This window comes from Colossoma macropomum, unplaced genomic scaffold (assembly GCF_904425465.1).
Source record: "Colossoma macropomum unplaced genomic scaffold, Colossoma_macropomum, whole genome shotgun sequence".
Classification (NCBI taxonomy): Eukaryota; Metazoa; Chordata; class Actinopteri; order Characiformes; family Serrasalmidae; genus Colossoma; species Colossoma macropomum.
Genome location: NW_023494790.1, coordinates 8116733 through 8141040, shown reverse-complemented (window position 1 = coordinate 8141040; position 24308 = coordinate 8116733). Strand labels below are relative to the sequence as shown.

General features: G+C 41.8%; 1 protein-coding gene across 1 annotated transcript in view; it reads right to left on the bottom strand.

The window, feature by feature from the left end:
* Positions 1-448: 448 nt before the first annotated feature.
* The window catches only part of hs3st3b1b (heparan sulfate (glucosamine) 3-O-sulfotransferase 3B1b), a 29414-nt gene continuing 5554 nt past the window's right edge, over positions 449-24308 (bottom strand). The window contains exon 2 of the mRNA XM_036572018.1: positions 449-3738. Within this exon, the coding sequence (XP_036427911.1) occupies positions 3120-3738 (619 nt within the window). The 3' untranslated portion in view covers positions 449-3119. The remainder of the gene's footprint in view (positions 3739-24308) is intronic.

Genomic DNA, 24308 nt, shown 5'->3' with positions numbered 1-24308 from the left:
CACGTCCATTACGGTATCTCCATCCCCGCAAGCTGAGCTCAGAGCAGAATACATGCCAAAACCTTAACCTCAACCTTGAGCCAGGCATTGTTAAACTGATCTCAGACCAGCATTTAACACCCACCCTTACCTCCCAGGCTGCTGAGAGCTATGCTTAACTGTTAAGGTCCCCGCCACCCACGAATGCAGAGATTTTGGCTGTGAACAAACCTCCTGTCATGTCAGACATGCTTTACCACCAAGAAAGTGTTCAGTTATGTTAATTCTGTTTACTAGAAATGATTAGCATGGAGACAAACTGGCATGAAAGCACAGCTAATGATCTCACTGTGGTACATTTAAAAGGCTAATTAGGGCTTTAGATGGAACACCCCTGTGAGAATTGCTTCGACTGTTATTCTTTCTCTATTTCACATGAAGAAGGTGGAGTTACAACAGGACGAGGCGGTTTTGGTAAAATATATATTTTATTTATTTCTTCATACAAAGAAATATGAATGTTCAGTATTTAACTGTCTAGAAACATCTGTTCCATTTTGCTCTTTCGTGGTGTAAAATTAATTATTTTTGATAGATACCACAAAATACTTGCTTTACATGTCTTTTTTCATGTCTTGTTCATACATACAGATTTGCTAGCCTATTTATTATGTTATATGTGGGGTAAGACAAACATCACTATCTGGATATCCCTATAAGGTTGAATAAAACTCAACCGTAAACAGATGCATCAGCATGGACTGCCTGACCATGAGCAAAGATTTTGAAATTCTCCCATATGCATTTAAAACCTTTCCAAAAATCAGGTCTCAAGTAGTCAAACTGTCTTAAGAAGGGGTTTCACAGTTATCATTCAGTGAATATCTGAACAATAAATGTCCTACTTGAGTTCTTTGTGGAATTGATGGCAGGGGAACCAGTTGCATTGCTGAGACAGCAGAAGAGACCATAACCAACATTCGTGCTCAATGTTAGACCAGTCTTCGACCACTGTACAAATGACTCCGATGTGAATGCTGGAGAGAAACTTCGGTGATTTCATTATGGTCAGAGCAGCATTCAGTGTTTCTTTTTGCCTCTGCACAATGACTGATGTTTTAAATAGAAGAAAATGCCTGTGAAATTTCCCCTGTCGTTCAACATCCGCATCTAGCAGACGCTCATGGCTTTGTCCTGGAAGCTGATTCATAGTATAATCTCCTCTCTAAACGAAAGGACGTGGGCTTCAGCGTCGTACAGGACTGGTTAGAGGCACAAAATCATCAAAAGCAAATCAATGAACCATTGCAGACCACATTTACTCAAGCACCTCACACATCCGTCCCAAGAACTATCTTCACTATTTGATTTCATGACAAGTGAATGAAGGCTCTGGTACATTTACAACTCATCACCCTTTCACAATCTGTCACAAAGTCATCTTCTAAAAAACACTGGTGAAGTCAATCTTCAGCTGCTGATACAGGGTCAGCCTCTCCATGCTCAATGTTATAGTAAGGTACATGTTGCAAACCCAATACAAAGATCTCAGATCTCAAGAGAAGTCAAATCTCTCATCGTCCTGCCTTCAACCCTATCCAAATTCATCACAGCATTGCTATTCTTGTGCCTTTTGCAACTTGGTGTTCTGCAATTGAGAAGAAAACACAACATTGAGATGTTAGGAGCTGATCCTGAATCAGTTTTACAGTAACGTATTGACCAGGGCTGCGCTGAGCCGAGTCATTTATCTCGTCTTTGAGGTGGCCGCCGTCTCTGAGGCCGTGAGATGTATAACAGATAAGAGAGCTACAGACTTGTTTCTCTCTCTTGCATATCAAGAATTCAAGTAGAAAGACAAACAAAACCCAAAAAAAGGCAACAAAAACGAAGACAGAAGCATTTTGAGGCATCAGATTGAAAGTTCTTACATGTATGAGATAATTTGGCAACAATAAGAGGATTGAGATCAACGCTGAGAAACAATAGACAATGATCTGGTAGGATGAATTAGAATATACTGTGGGACCACAGTCCACCACTGACATCATTCTACTGACAGATGCTGCTACACTCTTTTTATTTGATCTGCCTGTGCTTGAGATGGAGGTGGCGATTGGGCCAGTTCGCTTTGAAGAGACCCATCTATGCAGAGATGTTCTTTAGATAGATAGACCACAACATCTACTGCGTGTCATATTGCATCTTTCAGTTTAGAATAAAGGCTTTCATCTCCAGTCTAGCGGCATAACATTTCTACCATCAACCCAATCCCTCTCACGGATATTTTTACGAAGGCTTTACTTGACCCTTGAACCCCCTTGAGATGGATCAGTAGCCTCGCTGCAATCTAGCTCATTTTCCAAAGGGAAACAATGAGACCAGATAGATCTAATCGATCTTTACACGTGCATTACAAAATTAGCATAATGTCAACATGTTGCCTGACTGTTGTCCACAATGCGATTCCTCCATCAATGAAATGCCCATTCATTATTCCCAGTTGCCAGTAAAAAGGTCGGTGGGATACTCTAAGCATGAATGACACCACGAGTAGCAATTAGACTTATTGATCCACCCACTATTGAGTAAAGGGGACATCTGATCATCTGGACAGCCTGTAAGCTTCACTAAGTAGAAATCATGCCAATCAGGAGAGGACTGAGACATGGACCATTCGGCAAAGAGGCAACCTCTGGAGCGCAAAATGGCCCATGAAAAAAAAAAAAGAAAACTGAAATTCACTAAGAAATATTTGTTGCTATTGGTCTGTGAACACTCTATACCCGTAACACAGTGATTTTTCTTTTTCTCTAGTACATCCAATTTATATTTCAGTCATTACATTAGCATTTGGAAGCACCATTTATTCAAATGAGTTGCCTATCATATGGACGAAAAAATAAAAACAGAAAAGAAGATTGTGGAATGTTGGGAAAACAAAACGTAAATGTGGGCCAGATGCTCTGTACAAATATGGTTAGGCAGCTTAGTGAATTAATTGCTTAAAAATTAAAAATAAATTATTATAAAATAGATCTCTGTACATTTAACATATATATAGCAATTATCACATCTTTTGCCAATAGAAATACAGAGAAAAAAATAGTTTTTTTTGAGTGTTTGTATTCCTTTCACTTTCAATCCCAACCAAAGTTATGTCCGGTCATCTGGTAGAACTTCATGTTGAAGGGCCTGTAGAAGTCTCTGAGCCTCTGTACTACCTCAGGGTCAATGTTGGGGTGAGTCCGCCCTTTGGTTTTGCCCAGGCAGTGGGGTTTGCTGCTTCCCTCGGCCTTCTTGAGGCAGGGGAAGCCCTTGGTCTGGTTGAAGTAGAAGTGTTTGTCTGTGATGATCCTTTTGAGCCCCAGGAAGTCCTGCACGCGGCCCAGCTCTCCGGCCGGATCGCTGATCAGCCGCTCTCCACTCACGAACAGAATCTGACGCATGGGAAAGTACTGCAGCCAGTTGTCCAGATGCTTGGCGTAGATGCCGATCTGGATGGCGCTCCACGAGGTGTCGATCAGACCCGTAGTCCTGTTTTTGAAGGTCAGACTTTCAAAGGAGGGAATGTCCGGCTTCTTGGACAGCGTCTGGGTGTAGTCTGAGATGGCCCGAGTGACGGGATCCCTCACCACCACAATCAGCTTGGTGTCCCGGGACATGGCGTAGATCCGGGCTGGAGCCTCACGGGTCACAAAGTAGCTGGGGGTTTTCTCCATGGTGATCTGACCCTCCAAGGTCTTGGGCATCAGGTCTCTGAAAGAGAAGAGAGAGAAAGGTTAAGGTTGTGATCTAATGAAAGCAAAATGTCGCATCATGCAGTCATGTAGATGGAAGATGTGGCACCACCCCCTCGATCGATGAGACAATTCAAAGCCAAACATAGTAAGCGTTGTTTACTAAAATACATGCATGTACATATATTAAAGATATTCTAAGCAAAGTTAATAAAATGGCTCCTCTGTAATGAGACTATTATTTGCTGACACAAATAGAAATGACATATGGTCCACTTAGGTCAGCAATGTGTGATAGCCTAGTGTGGTCAACTCAGTCTAAATCCAGCCAGGGCTATTTACACTATTAACCACTTAAGAGCAGAGCAAAGGCTAATTGACTCTTTCCAGCAGGGAGGCCGACACAGCTAGCCAGGCTCTTAGTGTGCCCTTTCATAATCATGCACATTACAGATGAAAGTCGATCAGGCTTGTTCGAGGAAAGAAATCCACTGCTAACAGGCTTGGGGCGGTTAACGGGTGAAAGGGATATGTTACATGTGGCCCTATAATCAAGAGGTATTTGAGAACAACTTTTTTTTTTAATGAAAAGTGAACATGGACCAAGAGCCAAGTAGAGTCAGGTTTCAGAGTGGGTCCAAATTGTGAGGAGTAGATTATAGTGCAGTGATAAGAGAGTGACTGTGACAGACACATTTCGTGGGCCTCCCACTCCTCACTCAAATGACTATATACTGTTCTGCTGAAGTCTAAAACAAAGCATACAGTGGGCCCAAAAGTATTTGGACATTTCATCTATTAAAGTTCTTTAGATTTACTGTAAATACTGTGCAGTTTAGCATTTCCTAAGGAGAAAAATGTACAAATACACTATGAAAAATTCAGATGTTCCTTTATCACAACTTTTCCTCTTCTGTCAAGTCAATCTAGATTCATCGATGTACTATAAATACCATATTTCGGTGCTGTGAACCTTTCAAGGCCCATGCAAAAACCTCTCTTCATCTTCTATTCCCTGTTTACAATGTAGTTGCCCAATGCTATCATTGCATTAATTTGATATGTAATAAATGGGATTTAACTAAGCCAAGGATTTGTCAATTTTTGCATAGTTTGGCTCACAAACTACAGCTTTGAACAAGCAAATGCATCAATAAGAATATGTCATATATCAGTGGCATTTTATAATGAATCTGATTAAGCAAACAATAAGCTTTTACCCACCCAAACTGTACTCTGGAAAAGCTTGCACATTCTCTTGGAAAATACAATGCATTGATATCGGAAGCCTCATGCATCTTTAATACAGTGATAGAAAACACGGTAGCACACAGAAAGCTCTGACTCTACACATCGCTGCTGTCGGAACAAAACCTTGTATCTCCGAAATGGTAACTTTACAGGAGAAAGAAAAAAATATACTGTACTTTTAATGTAAGTCAATGGAATCAGAAGTCTTTCCAAGTAATTCTGAGCCATTTGTTTTTGTCCATTCATTAAGAAATTTAAACACAACATAAAGAGAAACATGCATTTTCAAAAATGTTAAAAAGTGAAAAATGGAGATATGAGATTTTGTCCTGACAGCAACGATATGGATCTTTTTTAATACGACCAATGTGAACATGCATCTCCTCTGGTTACTGATTTAGAGCTAAAAGTGTCATCGCCAAATTCTCAGAATTAATCATTCAGTTTGACAGGGTTAACTGACTATTTGAGTTCTGATTGACTCACGTTCATTCGCATTACAGGTTACTTACATTTCTAGGTACTGTCTGAATGCAATATCCACAGCATTCCCACAAATGCACACATGGAGACTCATACTGAGTCACTGGTTTGAGACACACAGGCTCACACTCAGAGAATGTATGACTGTGTTCTGCTGAAAAGGTTTGACATACTCAGGAAGTCTCCAATTCCCTTTGAAGGTGTGTTCGTTTTCAGTGCTGGAGTAGCCGATTCCACTCAGACATCAACGGGATGAGAATAAGCCCCCCTCAGGGTATCGACAAACACACACAGACAAGATTTGTCCGTCTATTGTCTCGGGGGTATCGGGCGCTGTTGTCAGTGCTCAGGCTAAGTTACCACCTCATTGTGGAAAGGCCTGTCAGTGTCTGGTGTAATCCTGCTTTGCGTGTTTACACCCTGCGAAAGCAACACTACACTCGATTTCAAGAGGGCACAAACAATACAAGAGCGGTATCTGCTTTCCCCACTTCAGTAGCCCACAATTCTGATTATCTCTCTCAGCAATCTCTTTGTAAATAGCTAGCTATTTGTACAAGTTGTGAGGAACAAGTACTTTTGAAGACTAAAGGGCTGGAGATTTTGTGGAACGGAACAGAAAAGGGTATGCCTGAAAGTCAAATTGAGTTTCTAGGCAAGGCTTAAACCCGTGAGTGGACATTGTTCAGCCTACCGCAGCACTAGTGCGGAGTTGCTGCATACTGCTCTCCACGATAAGAGTTAGATAGATTATCAGAACAAACGTCCCCAGTGAACCCGAGGTGGGAAAAGTCCCAGTGTTGACAATCCAGCTCACTCCATCCGGTGACAGAACAGCCGACGGCAGAGTGAGGTGAAGTGATGATACAGTACGTTTAATGGGAATCTGTTGGCAGATATGCGTACATGGGCCTCTTTAAAAGAGGCAGCCACTGATCCAATTATGATAATATCAGCTTGATTCCTGCTGTCTCACAAGAGGAGCGAGGAGGCCGGAGGGGGCGGGAGAAGACAGAAATGGGCGAAACCTCATTAATCGCCTGGCAAAATGAAAACAGATTAGCTTAGCGCTATCTTGCGCAACAAAGTGTCAGATCGCACCCCAGGCTTGTGCTGTTGTTAGAGAGTGGTTTAGCATTCGGGATGAGACACGCTTTTGTGTCCTCAAGCTGAACAGTGGTTTATTTGTTTATAGAGCCCTCAGTCTGCAGGAAATATAAACTTGTTGCATGACTAGTGTTCAGCTCGTAAGCTTGCGGTTTGAGTGGAACACTCACTATTAATTACTAATTATCAAGAAGAAGGGGAAACAGCTGGCTGTGTTTGTGCATATAGGGAGTTCGCTAATGAGCCGAGACAAAGATATTGCCGACGTTAGCTGTTGTACCGTTAAGTGACCCCCACCTTCAGCACACCAACACAAACTCACTCTAACAAATGTGGACTTAACCTCACTGACATGAATTAGGAAAAAATAAACATGGAAACGAATGTGGGATGTATCAAAGCTAATGTAACCGCTAATTCAGTAAGCAGCATGCTCAACTTAGGCTTATGGAGCATTACAGCACTGAATTGAGACATGGTAACTACAGCTACTGACCAAAGACACTGCAGAAAGACAGAAGGTTAGAAATACACCAAACAACAAGCCTCCACCCATCCTCTTATCCTTTTCTGCCATTTGGAGGGAAAGGAGAGAAAGGGGAAAAGGGAAGAGAAGGGAGAGGAAAGGGGGTTGAGGAGAACAAGTGGGTGAGCTCTCAGAGGAACAATGCCCATTCTCGCCCATTTTGATTTATGAGGTGGTTCTTTTTTAGACGTTCCGTCAGCTAACAGGCAACGCTCTGACACGGAGCCCTCTTTCTTTTTTCACCCCCACTCTTTCTGTTCAAGCGCAGCATTGTCCTGGAGTGATCTGAGAGAACAGGGGCCATGGCAGGGCCAGGGGTAAGGGGGAAGGATGGAGTGGAGCACTTCTGCCCTGGCTGAGGGTGAGGCGGGGGGGGAGTCTGTGGAGAGCCCTTGAGCCTGAAGTGGAGTGTGTGGCTCGAGTGCCTCTGGGGGAGGGCTTCCACACAGCCGGCCAGCACACGCTGCCAATGGAGCAGGCTAAGATACTCTTCCGATCAATTATTCACCAAGGGATTAGAAAGTGGATAGGCACGCTCGAGAAAGATTTGCCCGATAAAAGAAGGGGCACTCCTCTCAAATGATGAGGCAAGGTCAGAGAACCATGGCAGGTCTTATCTCAAAATGCTTTTTGCCTTACTGTCCAGGCTGCATCTGAATTTAACCCATAGAAGTCACTAACAAAGCATAGCGTACTTTTATATTTCTTGTTTAAATTAGAGACAAAAAGAAAGTGCAAGTGCTAAGTTTTCATAGTTTTGTAACTATTTGCAGATAGTTTGTGATTTTGATGAAAAGTTAACAAATGAAAAGAAACAAATGCAAAAGTTTAGGTATAGAGTATAGAATAGTGACAGTGTGATTCATTATTTAACCAATTACATATAAGCAATTATATAGTTAAATACAAAAAAATATATATTTTTTTATAATAAATAATTATAGTGATGGCCAATTCCACACACCAGCTAGGTCTCCACCTATCTCATTACGCTACCAAGCTGGGAGGGCTTGCATGAGCTTCCTCTGTACCACCATACCTTTTTGCAATCTTTGATTAGCTCACCATGCTTAGAGGAGAACACTAACTGCCAGTTCTGTTACATCTGCTAACAGACACTTGCATTGGCTAGCATTGAGAGCTACATGATGGGCTGTCTTTCCCACTCAAATATGCTGCCTTGGAGTCCCAGCCAAAGCTGGATGTGGCATCACCTGGCATCAAACTCATGATCTCCTAATGACAGGGCCAATGCTTTGACATTTGCGGGAGACCCCCACTTAGCTCTTTTTTGGCGGTAGTTCAGCTTTGTTTAGTTCCTTTGTTATTTGAAGTACTGTCAGTTGAAGGGTTTCCAGCAGGTACAAACCTTTTCTGATTCTGTCATTGCATCTTCAACTCTTCAAGCAGAACTGTGAGGTGCTTTAGGGTAAGAGTGTGATTCTCTAACCCACCTACTTCAAGGGCTTGATAATAGCTGTCTCTAAGCAGTAGAAAACACCAAATATGCAGGGAAGGGGCAATCCAAGGTCAGGGTTCAGAATCACTGGTGTAGAGAGGCAAGTTTAAGCTTCTTTTCCTTTGGTGGAGACTTGTAACTTTACCAAGGCCTACTGCAACACATCAGGCACACTTGGAGAACAATGCTTAGCACCCATCCCCACCAAAGTGTACACAGCCTGCACCAGCACTCCTACCTCCTGTTACAACCCAGCTTTGGACCGCACACCACACAGCTGGGGCAATAATCTGGCAATCCATTTGTGCGAATGCTTATTTTCAAAACTGTTGAAAAGCTTTGCTAGTGGATTGCTCTTTTCAGTAGCCGGCTTGGCCGCCTCACGCACAGTTAAGGGCCCTTCCAAGTTGAAAGAGATGCCAGAAAGAGAGATAAGACAGAAAACAGGCTCCCCTTCTTCACATGGCAACTTCAAATGCAGCAGTAAAGCACTCCAGAGGTTTGCTTTTACAGAGCTTCTTCCGACAGAGCAGCAGAGATAAAGACAGAGAGAGACACAGGGAGGACGAGAAAGCTGTTATGTTCTATATCTCTGCTTCTGTTTCCCATTTCTTGTCCTGTTTGATTTGATGATATGATGCTGTTTTGCTTAAATCAGACCCAGCACTTCTACAATGACCTTCTGCCTGCTTTATTTCATACAGAGCTATTGAGAGACAGTGGATGAGATATCTTGTCCAGCTGTCTGCTTAGCATGTGCAAACCTAGAAGGACCAAGACCACTGCTGTCATTCTGTGCTAGTCTTTGGTGGATGATGAGTGTTTTTTATGAAAGAGTCACACATCTCGGCGCTGTAGGGTAAAATGGGGCATGGAAGGCAGACAAACCTGTCAATAAAAACCTAAGATCATGCCAAATGAGTTTAACATGCATGTGTCTAGTGTCTGGAAGGCCAAGCAGAGAAAGTCCAGAACCACAAAGCGCTTAGGTGCTCTAAAAGTGCATTGAACCAGTCGACACTGCTGTATGTGAGAGAAGTGATAGGGTGTGTACGTGTGACTGATACTTTCAAAGCCAGATAGAGTTCTCCGCACGCTTACCCTCCGGTTCCCACACTCTGGCCCCTCTCCAATAATCAGGCTATTGATTACAGCGCCTTAACCCTCAGGCTAGCAGGGACACCGAGATCTAAAGCATATGACTGACACTTCACCCGGCCAAGCAGGACACACTGAAATACTTCCCTTCTCCCACCCTTCTTACTCAACAAATTAAAGAGACAGAGGGCAAAAAAGGGAGGAAGGTCTCTGTATTCGGTCACAAATATGATAAAAATGAAGTCATTCATTTCCCTGCTGGGGGAAGAAACCTCACTTTGTTTGATAAGATGGAAAAAAACACCAAGAGGTCTCATTAAAGCAGGACACCCCCTTCAGTCTGGGAGCAAGCTGACAAGTAATCAACTCACTTAGGCTTAAAGGCTCACTGTGGAGCTTTATCACTTAATTGTGTGTTTGTCTCACTTGTAAAGCCACTCTGCTAATGCTCGTCTGCTAATTACAGCACAGAGAAAACACAAGTGTTACTGTCCTCTCAACGACTTTCACAAACATCTCGCTCTGTTTAACAGCATCACTGTGTCCACTGTAATGCACGTTCAAATTAGCATACGCTTTCACACAGTGTAGGTTACTCTTGCCGCTTCTACATTCACCTCGCACAGCACCGGCAGAGCAGTGCAGTGAAACAGACCTACAGAAAACTGGGCAAAACAGTCCCTTAAGTGATAGGTTCCACATAGGTAAGTGTATTGAGTACAAACTCAATACAAAAAGTATTAGGTAATTATTTTCAGTAATATGATGATGAGTTTAAAGCTTACTCTGAAATGTCCAACAAGTTCTGAGTGTTGATTGGATACGTGTTGAACAATCTCCATTGTGCTGAGTGATTATTTTGGATAAAAGGTGAGTAAGCAAATGTTCAACAGGTTCTGGCTATTATGTTAAAGGGCACAGTGAAATATCCCATAAAAGAATAATTATTTGGAGTTACAAAGTGTTAGGTACCAACAATCTCACACTAAATTTCACTGTCACTGTTTAAGCAGAAACATACATTGGAAAAATGTCCAGTTAAATGTTAAGGGCCTAGTAAATAATAGTAAGAATCATTGCTTTCTTTAACAGTAGACAGGTACATAAAATAATAGACAGGTACATAAAACTCTTATTTTTAACTGTTATTGTACTAACTGGATACCCTGTATGACTACTTTGTACTTGGACGTTTTTCCAGTTTACTTTCCTGCTTAAATGTATGACATTACAGTGAAATTTAGTGTGAGTCTGTTTGTATACCACACTGTTATTCCGAATAATTACCCAATTATAAGATATTGTAATTTAATCAACTTAATAGATAGAACCTGTTGGGAATTTCAGTGTAATATTGTTGGACTGTCTTGGAACTCATCATGCTAGCAGAACAATTGCCTAGTAGTTTGGGTCTCACATTAGAACCTAGAACAGATATCCCTGTGAGTCTGGAGCCCTGGATTTAACTGTGGAGAAACACTATCAGCAAAGAGTAAAACTAAGGTTTATCAGATTTGAGACAAAAATGAGACACAAGAAAATCAAACGTCACTCTGAACATTTTGAAAGAAGTCAGGGTGTGTCCGAACTCTTGACTAATTTATGTTGTCTAGTGCAGTGATCTTCAATTCTGGACCTCAAATCCAGTTTCTTGGATTCTGTTATTACTTGGAATAACTAAACTATTGACGTAACTGATTGGCCACCCAATTCCAGGATTCCAGGATTGTAAACTGGATTCAAGGTCCTGGATTCAGACCTCTAGTCTAGCCTGTGTGTGTCTGAAAGAGAGCGAGTGAGAGGGAGAAGGAGAGTAAGGGGAAAGTGAACACTTTCTTGCTGACTGTATTAGCTGAGGGGTAATGCAGGGCTGTGAGTGGATGGAGGCAGCAGCATGCAGCCACTTACTGCCTCCTGACACTTCATTTCCTGAGTGAGGCAAGCCAGACATCTCCTCTTAACCTGCAATACCACGGCCCAGCTACTCCGGAGTGTGCTGTGTGTGTGTGAACTCGACTCTGACTGCATGTGTCCCATTTATTTCACTGTTACCTCAGCTTTCTGTTATTTCTTTCATGTAAATAAAGTGAAGTATGATGAAGTATGTAATACAGTGTAGGTGGGTAGCGTATGTGCCAGTGCCAAAGACAAGTATCTGTTTTATTTAAATTCAACGAATGGTGCAGAATTCTGATTCTGGTTCTTGCTCACTTTGTCTTTTTACTTATTCTTGGGCTGTAACCTTCAGCCTGACGTACAGTAAAGACATGTAATAGGTTTCATCCCCAGGCCCAGTCTCAGGTGTGAGTGTGTGTCTCTCCCTGTGACAGGTTCAGTCACCCTATCTGTGTCAGACAGACTCAGAGAGCCTCTTTAGGAGAGAGTGCGTTCTGTGTGGATGAATAATGAAAGAATTTGGAGGATCAGAGGCTCTGACCTGGCTTCGTCCTGGATCTGACACTGACTCATACTCTTCTGACAGACAGTCGTGCCTCTGGAGCCGATTAAAGCCTGATGTACCTGTGCTGGTGTTAGCCAATGCAAATCCGAGTCTAAATCTGTCCTGTAGGTCAGTGGTTTCCATCTCTGGACCTGGAGTCTTCTTGTCCTGCACACTTTACTGTTTTTTTATCTGCTCTAGATAGCAGTAGCAGACCAATATCAGCAGAAATACTGGTTTAGATATCCCTGGGGAAAAAAAATGAATGAATCTGATCCAATCCTTGAACAAATCTCGCCTGATTTGTTGGTGTGATATGGTATGATGTTGTTAGCTGTGTCTTCCTTCCTTTAAAGTAGGAGAGTGTTTGAGAAGTTTGAGTTATAGATCCTAATCTTAACTCAGAAGTGTCAAACTCGGTTACTTCCAGGCCACAGCTCTGCAGAGATTAGTGTTTTCCCTCTTCTAATGCTCTGAACGTAACTCATGAAGGCCTTACTAATTAGCCGATGAGCCGGATCAGGTTTAATGGGGCAGAAGAGTAATCTCTGCAGAGCTGTGGCCTGGAAGGAACTGAGTTTGACACTCCTGTCTTAAGTGGTGTTTTAATTATAGCTCATTTTAAAGCTTATGCTTTAGAAAAGAAATATGAGATCGATATCAGTATCAGCTGATACTCAAAGCTTCAATATCGTTATGGCTACTAGAAAAGAAAAGTGGTATAATGGCATTTCTAGCTCAAATACACATCCTCAACTCAGACGGGACTTGTTCATTAGCTGGTTAGTTGGATCAGGTGCAAAACACAAAAATGTTATTGCTATCATTAGAAAACTTTCTGGTGTTTGTACAATTGTTGAAAATGACAGCTGCCTTTATATTACATAAGTAACTATGAATGAAACATTTGAAAATTTTGAAAATAGCTACCTTTAAAAATGTTAAGAATGTTGTTTCACTACAGTTACAATTTCAGAGGTATGACGGAAATGTGGACAATGCTATTTTAGCATTTTCCCTGCTCTAACACACACAAACAGGTCATTTCTGAGTTGAAGTGGGTGGACTATAGCAGGAAAATGCTACAATGTGCAGGGCAGGGGTGCTCCAGGACAAGGCTTGGGTATCACTGCTATAAGTTATGCTTTACATCAAGTTGAATAAATACAATAAGAGAAGCCCTTATGGAAAAACTCATAGCAAATGGTTTAGCCAAATGGAGCCTCACTATTATGGCTCTGTGTTGAAGGAGGGGAGCAGTGAGTACTATTTAATCTGTATGTTTTGTCTAACAGCAGGGGCTTCAGTGGCAGAAGGCCCACTGCCTGGCTTCGGCCTCAGAAGTCCGTCTGCTCCGGGAAAGCACACAGAAGTGAATGCAGAAAGACAGGCAGTATGAAATGTGCGCATGGTGACAGATGATATCTGAAAGAGGATCGTGGTCTCTCGGTGCTGTGGCGCACTCTGCCAGCCACAATTCCAGCCACTTTTTCTCTCACATACACACAAATGTGGTCGCATCCATTTACAAACTCGCTAGCAACCACAGCGGTCTGTGTGAGAAGTACATAATGGCGCGCATAAATCACCGAGCACTCAAGTTCAATAACTCTACATCTGCACCAGAGGCTGCTTCAGGTTTATTTGCTGCTATTCAACACCTAGCAAAAAAAAAAATCTCTTTAAAATAAAACAGCACCCCGGCGCGTTTCGGAGTCCAAGCGGCCACATCAAGTTTCAGCCTGCGTGCCGTGCCAGCTGAGTGGAATTACTGGGCACGGGCAGGATGGCCAGTGCGCAGAGGAACCTGCCATGTGCTCTAAATAAAAGATGCACAGATGAGGGGAGGATGGGGTAAAGTGGCTCTTTTTGTCTTCTCTCTTGGGCATGGAATTCATACATCTACAGCACAGGCCAAACGTTTGGAAGCAACACTATTTAGACTTTTCTAATTTTCAAGAAATAACAGACAGTAATATCTCTGTTAGCATACAACAAAAGAGGCTGCAGCAACAACCAACTACTCCTTAATGAATTTTTTAGGTGCTAAAGTTTTATTGTGGCTCTAATCTGATCCACCTGATTCTTACATTTAGATGCCTCTTGATGAACTGAACCAGGTGCACTCAATTAGTCTGTAATAGCTTACAATGTGTAAAGGACTATTATGAAAGCCAATGTGAAGCAGAAAGCATAATGGACTTAATGATGAAGAATTGTGCTAAACCTTTAAGGGTGATGCAAAATAGTGGCTAATCTCCTTTTCTCTATTAGTCACAATTGTTGTTCAATGTATTTAATACGTAAGGAATGCAAACTAAAAAAAGCTGAAAATTTGTCCATTTTAATTTTTACAAAATGCATTTATCAACAAATGAACGTATGCATAGGAAAGTCACACATTAGGCCGATACGTTTCAACATGGACAGTGTGGATGTGCCGTGTCCCGATTTGAATAGGTTAAAGGGAACAAGCTCTCAGAATGGATCACAGGCAAGATGTGTTTTTCTGTAGTGAAGTTAATGGGAGAACCCATTTGCAGGCTGAAGTGTGGGACTGCATGGACGGTTCTTGCCAGACAAGTCACAGCTCCACATCTAAATGATGTAGAACAGCTAAAATAAACTTACACCCACAGAGGAATTAAAAGCAACCTCAGATAACGATCAAGCATAAACAGTGGGAAAGAAAGCAGAACCAAAAATTGCTTCAGTGACACTGACAGTAAGCCATTTGTGCCCAAGTCGAGGCCAACTGCGTGGAAAGTCAATTTTTTCTGGACAACTTTTCCTTACTTAGGAATGAAACCTCACATGCTTGACTTTCAGCGTGCCAGTTTCTCAACTCAGTCCCACTACAGTACATAATCTCTCTCCATTAATTACCCTGCTAAAATGACCCAGCAGATAATGGCCATTCACGCTAATCTGGCCCCATGGTTCTTAGCGGTCATCAAGCCTGTGGTCCAGTGTTTGTCCTGCTCGAGTAATCCGCGGCTTACTGATAAGCCTGTTTGCCCTGAGTGTTTGTGCAGGGTGTTAACAGACTCCATTCACATTCCAATAGAGCGACGGAACAGGCCTCTGGTGTGCAGGCTCTATCGGGCAACCAGAGAGGGAGGAACCGTATAACATGGCACAAAGACTTTAGAGTGATCTTCAAAGTCCCGTTTTCAAAGCCGGGACACAAATCCCCCACTTCTGTACCCAAACAGGCAGAGGGGAAAAAAAGTATAAAAAAAGCATCCTGTTTTGCTTGGCGCACATTCTTGCCCAGCTGAAGTGCGTTTGAAGACAGGTGAGCTTTAAGCACGGGGGATTTCCGGAGCAGACACGCGGGGCTGAACGTAGAGCGGCAGCCGTATCCACTCTGAACTGATGCTTTAGAAATTCCTCCAGCCGCACGTTCTCCTCCATCAGCCTATAATTAGCTAAATTGCAACAGCAGTGATGATTAAACTGCTCAGTTAATGCAGGAAGACTGACAGCAGCATTCAGTTCTCTCCTTGGGCCATCCTGTAGGGTTGTTTTTTGGACTATTGCCTAGATATCGTCTAGATGGGTATCTCTGCGCCTATCAAAGACAAGATAATTACAGCCAAGCACTGCACTGTTAGCTGCTTCTGCCAACAGTACGCAATCCAGTGTGCGTATAATAAAAGATCTGGTTCGATTTCAAGTGTTATTTCAGAAAGGATGTCAAAAATATCGAAAGCTAAATGACAAATGGTTTTGCTTCTCCCTCTCTCTCATTCTTCCTCCTTCTCTCCACCGTCCAGGTTTCCAAGAGGCCTCACGGATCCACAAGAAACAGGATCTGCCTCATCCGTGCCAGGAAGACAAGCTGTTCGGAAACCACAAAATGTGGATGCAAGGAGACATTTGAGAAATGAGCTACGCCACAGAGAAAACGAGAACAAAACTACCGCTTGGCTCGCTTTGGTTCGTCCACAATAGGACTTTAAAAGCAGCATATAGAGAGTAAGTCACTAAGTGCATCTAATGTCTGTAATTGTGCCTCTTGATGTTCACTTATGAATCCAATGCACTTACAAATGACTAATGGAAACAATAAAGCAGCAGTACGTTAATGCGGAAATCCACTTATTTTCTTATTTTTGTACAAAATAGCAAGAAGTTGCTTTACATAGTTGTGAGCAAAACTACACCACAGTTAAACTTTATGGAAACAGATCACAGTTTTAACTTTTTCTTTAGTCTTTTTCTCTCAAAAAGACTGTATTTAAGAAGGACAAAAAGGTGCAGAAAAGTCTCAGTATTTATAGACTCTAAAATCCGCTTCTTTTGATAGCAGAAAGAGAGAGAGAGAAAAAAGATGAGCGCACATGAAAGGAGAGAAAAGGAGTGAGCAAAGACACAAAGGGAGGTACAGGCCCTGGGCTACAAGCACACACACACACACACACCCACACACACTCACACAGGCTCTGTTGCCTTGGAGCTTCATTCACGCTGCGATCCTGCAACACTGTGTGTGTGTGTGTGTTCCCTTAATTGTCTGCTCTTTTCTTGCAGGGGTTAATGGAAACCTCAGGGGGTCCCCCTTCTCCCCAATGCTCTACCTTTCACTTTTCCTTTTGCTTTCTCTCTTCATCACACACACACACACACACACACACACACACACACACACACACCACTGGTGTTCCAGAGCAGACACGCAGCTGATCTAGCTGTGAATATTCTGTGCAATGTTATTGGGAGTTTTATAAATGGGTTATGATGATATTCAATAAAGTATTCTAACAATAAAGTAGTTGTTCTATATTAGTTTAGTAGGTACACCAAATAAACTCATCTGAATAGGGAAACAACTAGTTGTGTAAAAATGCAACTGTTTCAATTTTGGAGTGTTAGAATTGATTAGAATCAATTATAATAAAATTTATGTCTTTTTATGTCTATTAACTTTCTTTTGCCAAAATAAAACAAAAGAAAAATCTGATTATTTACATAATTCAATGCAATTCAATTCAGACCGGTGTATGGAAACATCACTATTATCTTGTTTTTTCTTTGTGACATTTAACTAACATTTCTAACACTTTAAGCCTTGCAATGTAAAACTGAATTGAGTTGACCTGAATCACAGTGAAGCGCTTTCATGACGGATTGAATTATTTCCTAAAGAACTGTAATCTAATCACATCATATTCAGGGATTTACACCCTGAGAAAGTACTGACTGCACCAAGACAAATTTCTCATCTAGGCAAGTGCATTTGAATAAAAATGAATCTGATTCTGTGAGGGCGATGGCTGACCTGCCTGGCCTTTGCATGAAAGACCACCACAGTCCTTGCTCTGAGAGACTATCATTGCCTAAAGGATCATTGTGAACTCAACACTCACTGTCATTTGGAATAGCACTGAAATAATCCAATTTAATGCAACTTTAATTTTCCTCGCAGGGCAATTTTAAAGCAGATGTATAACAAAAACATAAAAAAACTTAAAAGTACATAAGACCACACAAAAAAGTATAAAAGTAGACTCGTCTACTAGACTTGTTTAGTTAAAAAAAAGTGGTCCTGAAGCAGGTCCTCAGGGACCCCCAAGATGTCCATACTCTTTCCCGACGTGTTGGAAGTTAAGTTCTGGATCTGGTAGGCCCCTGGAACCAATTTGGGAGTCACTGGTTTAAAACATCCAACAGTCCATCTACTAACACGTAATTAGGTTTCTAAGTTTATGCATGAGGCAGTTACTGAAGTCTTATGAGTTCTGCTCAGGAGGCGACTTGCTTGTGCCATAAAAGTGTCCCTCCTGTGGCAGTGAAAGCGATGGCCTGATAGAAGCCACTGAAAGCTCCATGCAAGACATGAGATGAATCATTCAGGATGTCTTTGCTTTCTGAAAAATTGGCTGGTCACAGTAGGAGGTGAGGGATGGAGGTAAGGGGGCTGTTTCCCAACTAGGTTAGAACAAACATTTACACTTTGCCAGAGATGATTTTTGTCTGTAACTTTTAAAGAATAAAACCAGATAATAGACAAAAGGGTTATGACACTTTAAATGAATACATAGCAGAATGAGCAAAATGTATGCTTTTCACACCAAGTGAATTTAATTTCCCTAAAAAAGACTTCATCTTTTAGTACCATGATAATCATCTCAGTCTTTACCTCAAAGCTTGTTCTATTATCAAACATAGTGCTTAAATATTTTCATTTGGTCTCTATATACAGACACTGTCCATAGACTGGTCTACACTACTGTTCTACAATCATCTCTATTGTCTTCTGAATCAAACTGTGGGCAATTTTGTGTCAAGATGGATTAAATAATTTCCTAAAGAATTCTAATCTGACAGACAAATTCCTCATCTGTGCAAGTGGACTTGAATAAAAGTTTCCAAGGTTTAAACCTTTTAAAAAAGGTCCCTGATTTTTGTGGCCTTAGTGACCACCACAGTCATTGTGCTTAGAGAGTACCACTGCCTGAACTCAGCACTCACTGTCCAGCATCCCAGCTAGCACCACCTCTCTCTGTTAGGGCCTGAATCAGCGGGAGCTGAGACACACTCTCCTCTCCACTGGATTCTGGACAAAGACAGAAGACTGGGGTGGGGAGTGGTGTGGGTGGTGTTGCTAGCTAGCTGTCTTTTCTTTCACTTTCCCTTTTTTTTCCTCATTGTCCTCCCACAGGAAATACATAAACCATTTTCTAAATTGAGACAGACAGACAGAGAGAGTGTGAATAAGCACACGCTTCTCACAAGTAAGTCCTCTGTCAGGAAGGAATGAATGGAGGACAGAGGAGAGCACTGTCACATTTCGAAATTCTGCCTCGTCCATTGTACGCTTTTGGGTTAGAAAAGCATTTATCAGCAGGGGGCAGAGAAACACAAGAAATGGACACAGACTTTCTGTCCAGTCCTGTTGTTCTTTAACTCTTCCTTCAGTAGGAGGTAAAGGCCTGCAGTGGCCATCTTCTCATCCCCCCCACTGAGGAAGGGCCAGCAGCTCCTCAATGGCTGACCAACTCAGCAGCTCTCTACTGCTTCTGCTCTCCACATGCCGCCCCATTTCGCAATTAGCCGGCGGTAATTTGGGGGCTGAAGGCCCCTTTCTACAGCCCCCAGTCTGTCCCCGCTATGCCCACCCCTGTGGTAAGGCCATGCCAGCTTAGGCAGGGGTAAAAGGGCTGGGGGAGGAGGGCTCTTTCTCTCTGTGCTGACGAAAACAGCAAGCAGCCATTAGCAGGGACACTCTTTCAGGCCCTGAGGCCTTGCAAACCACCCTGCCCATGATGGAGGAACCAGCACATGACTGTAGCACTTCTCTTGCAGTCGCAGTACAAGCCTAAAGGACTCACTACTTACTTACATACTTACTAAAGGATTTTTCTTTCGCTTTCATATTTCCAAATAATGATAAAGCCATCAAAACTATGAAATAAAACAAGGAATTTCTCAAATCAGAAATATTTCAGCCATTTAGGCTCAGCCTACCTCACAACACAGCTGATGAGCAGGTTGAAATACACTAACGAGAACAGAAATGCAACTAATTAACTCTTACTGAGGTGCATATAAAGATGATGTAATATTTTAGTTCATCATTTTCCGACATTACATTTCACAACATGAAAAGTGTTGGATTAGGGTTTATTTTTAATATATATATTTAAGTTACATGTTTTTAAATCTAAAACTTATCCACAAACATAAACTCTGCTTTTTATTTTTGACTTAGAATTAATCAGAATTAAAATTGTAATCATCCAGATCAGGGACGCCTAAAGTGTGGACCAAGAGCAGGTTTTATTTGCCCTGCTAGATTGTTACCCTAATCCTACCTTCAATGAGAAAATACACATAATTTTATACTATCTATAACTTATTCCGGGCAATATTTTCCTTTTATAGTGTTTGTTGCATGCATTTATAGGTGTAACAATTCACAAAATTTAAAATTCAATTTGATATGATGTGATGGTTTCTTGATTTAATACATTTTTTTATACAAAAGAATAAGAAGTGGATAAAACGGTACCATTTGTTAATATGTTAATGTTTCCATTTTCAGTATGTTAGACCACTGAAGATTATGAAAACACAATTTTAGAAAGAAAAATTATGCTGTATGGTGTCTTCATAGTGCCACAAGCTAAAATGTTAACCCCAAACTAAACGCTAGCCACTAGCTAACATGCTAATCATACAACAATATGATATTGCGATATACTCTGATACAATTCGATGTGTTGTCTTGTTATTTGTCTGTTTATTTGTATATTGTCTTTTTGGCCTTTGGTCCTCTAAAACATTACATTCCCCCCAGCACAAAAAGTCTGGGCAGCCCTGCTTTACCTTACACCTTTACAGATTCTGATAAAATTACATTCAGTAGCTAAGTTCAAACTTTGATGGGTACATTTCTAAACAGCTATTGAAAAAGTGCACCACTTCAATGGGAGACAAAATTTCTTAATCCGTGCTTCACTGCACACGTAGGCCTGTATGTGTGTGGGAAAGAAAGGCATGGGGAACAAGGAGATAGTGGGAGGAGATGGAGAGAAAGAAAGAGAAAGCAATAGCAACGACTAAAGAGAAGAGTAGCTGCTTGATAAAAGAGGTGCTGGGGATGGGCTGCTCGGGGGTGGAGAGGGGCGGCGACAGGGCTGAGGCCTTGGACAAAGGAGAATAATCCATTGGTCAGGAAGGTGCTGAGCAGTTTAGCCAACACTAAAGTCATGGTTAGGAGGCAGCGCTTTGAATGTGCCCAGCGAGCACTGAACGAGCCTTTCAATGGAGGATGTCAACCTGCTGACCACTGAATGGCTGAGCGGTCAGGGTTCAGCTCCAGCTGGGTGCAGGAAGTCCATTTAACTCAGAAAACTGAGCACAACCGCTAGGAACCGCTGATGCGAAATCATTACACAGAAATGAGACCGAATTCTCATTATGATGGTCATATAAAACCACAAGAAATATACCAGTCGGGGTGTCCAGTTATTACTTAGTACAGATAAGAGGCTATTTATGATGCAAAGTCATTATATAGAAATGAGTCCAATCTTTTATTAAGATTACCCATATAATGCTACAAAAAGCAGTAAGAAATATACCATATCAGGTTCCAATTCTGGTATACAGTTATTATTCAGGAGAGATAAGAGGTTAAATATGGCGTTAATCGTTATGTAGAAATGAGACCAAATTCTCATTATGATTGGCTATATAAAACCGCAGTAGTTTGGGTTCTGTTTCTGACATACAGTTATTATTCAGGAAAGATAAGGCAATATAAGGTAGTCATTATTTAAAAAATGAGACCAAATTCTCGTTATGATTTGCCATATAAAACTGTATAAAACATATGAGAATTAATTTCACCCGAAGTATTACTGCTATCAGTTCAGATGTGTTTGTATTTGCATGTGAGATGGGCCTCTGACAGGCCTCACCTGCTGTACAGATGGTCTTTTACAGAGGCAATGCTGCACAACGGACTCTGCGCTGACCCTCGGCCAAAGAGCATTTGACCGGCCAACAAACACCACCTACCACAGCCCAAACTAATCAATACATCAGGCTCCCTGAGGATCTACACAGGCTTCGGTCATTTCCATGTGTGCGTGTGGCCATGAAGAGCATGCTCCTGCTGAAGAGCAAAATAGAAAGGGACAAAACCGGCTAAGCTAAAGTAAGGAATAATTAACCCTTTGCAACTTGCTCTTCAGCTGGCATGACGTACTCTAACTGGCCCCCACCTAAAACTAATCTGACACCACTCTCAATTTTTCCAAACAGCAGCTTCTGTCCTTTTCCAGCTTGTTCTTCAGCTAGCATGACGTAGCCTGACTGGCTCCTGCTTTAGAGAGGAAGGAAGTGGAGAAGTGGGGGGTCAGTGGCGACAGCATTTGTACGGGTCACCTATATGGAGACCCAGCATCCCTGGAGCGTGAGGATAAAAGCGTGGGCATCCGTCCAGAATGGGCCCTGCCACGGATGGGGGTCCTCGTCTGGACAAGGTGGCGGGGGGCCAGGGGCACTCTATAGATAAGAACTTTCAAGTGACAGACTTCCAAACGCTTCCTGAGTCAGATAGCGGAACGGGATTTTCTCCAGAACAGCCCCAAACAGTCCCACCCCACCCAGGCCTCTCCAGCCTCTAAGGACAATGCTCAGCTTGTCCCTTTTGTCGGCCGGCGCTAACTGACAGTAGCACCAAAAGCCAGTGTTCTTCTAACTCCCCCTTAATCACAGGATGGACTCAGAGAGTGCACACTTAAGAGTGCACACTAGACACACTGTTCCATGGCAGAGCCTTCTTTAATGCTGCTACCAAAAAGCTGACTTTTGATCACATGCTGGAGGCGAGGCCGCACCGGCAATAATCTGAAGAGGCTGAAAAAAGCCAACACCCATAACAGACGAGAGCAGATAGACAGGGTCCTGAAGTGTAACTGAACTGTACGTACCTGCCACCAAAGAATTTCATGATGCAACCCACTTGCAACCAATTCCTTTGCAAAAGTGTTTTGTAGACAGCACCTCCACCATTTATATATATATATATATATATATATTATATATATGAAAATCAGTAATGTAAACAGAGGTTTTAGCAATAGTCAGAACTTGTTCATTACAGTGATATGATGAGTGAGCATTTGCAAAGGAAATTGCTAAATGTTTGTCATGGCAGTTGTGATTAGGTCTAGTTGTGGGCTTGTTTTTTGTTTTGTGTGGTCTGTTTGAAGCTCTGACTTTGCAGCGTTCGGAGGTCAGTGCAGACCCCAGTGATTTAATATGTATCGCAACTGCTGCTATATTCTGGGACCCAAACCACCCTTGGAACAATCTGTTCTCCCACCGCAGTATCAGAACACTGATCACCAGACTCAGTAACAGTCTCTACTCCAAGACCTTCACGTAACCAACATAACTCTAAAAAATAAAGGTTCCTGAACAGTTCTGGGTTTGGATGTATGGCTCTACACACTTAAAACGATGGTTCTTCATGGGTAGTAAAGAAAATGGTTATCTAAAGAACCCTTTGCATGATAAATGGTTCTTTGCATCGTGAAAGGTTTCTTCAGATTGATGGAGAATGTGCTTTAGATGGTCCTATATAAAAGCTTTTTGAAAAGGGTTCTATATAGCACCAAAAAGCGTTATTCTTTTGTTACAGGCTTGACACATAATGATAGAAGAACCCTTTCTGGTGCTATATAGAACCCTTTACAAAAAGGGTCACGAGTTGTACACTCAACTTTGAGTAGCTGGGCAAACATCTCGGTGCATACTTGATAACAGAGTCGTCTATCGGATATGAAAAACTTTTTAATATTAAAAGCTTTTTAATTAGAATTTCTTACTACTAACAAAACAGCTGCATTATGCACAAAATCAAACCAACACTGATAAAAATCTAACAATAAAAGGAAGCTAAACTGCTCCTCTGCTCTCCGAAAGGGAGTGCCGTTTAGACTCCAGAAACTGCTTCAGTAGATTTCAGCATTCCTTAACACTATGTCATCCACAGCAGCCGGGCCTCCAGAACATTCATCTCCTCCGCACACACACAGAGACTCAGCCTGGGTGGAACCTCTGAGAGGTGAACTCAACCGCTTATTAAATCATTAGCGTCAGCACAGACACAAAACAAAACTGGGACTGACAGGAGACTCAGTCATAACTGCCATAACTGTAAATCAACAACTGCCTTCATGCAAGCTCACATTCATCATATCACTGTGAAGAACGAGTACTGACAGTTGTTAAAACCTCTGTGTCCAGTGCTCATAATCTTCTAATCTCGAATTGTCTCTAGTTATGTGAGTACATGAATTTTACTCCTTGGACGACTCACGATGAAAACTATATGATTTTTCAGAAAGTGGAAAAGTAGTGAAACTTTCAGATGGAGAATAGTTTTCTAATTAGAAAATACATGAAAAAAGTGACCTGTGAGCAACATATAAATGTGGCAGTACTAATCTTATTAGGATATCAATAGTACACCCAATAAAGAATATATATACCAAATATGGTTGTGGTAGCAGTAATCTAACATATTTTACTGATTTTGTAGGCATCAAGTCCATACTTTAAAGAAAGGGCTATGGTCTGGTGATCAACTACTCCACCCACAAACAAAAAATTATATATGAAAGATACAATCTGCAATGTAATTTACAGCATTTACAGCTCTTTTAGAGCTTTATAAACTCAAAACAAAACTTCAGTATATAT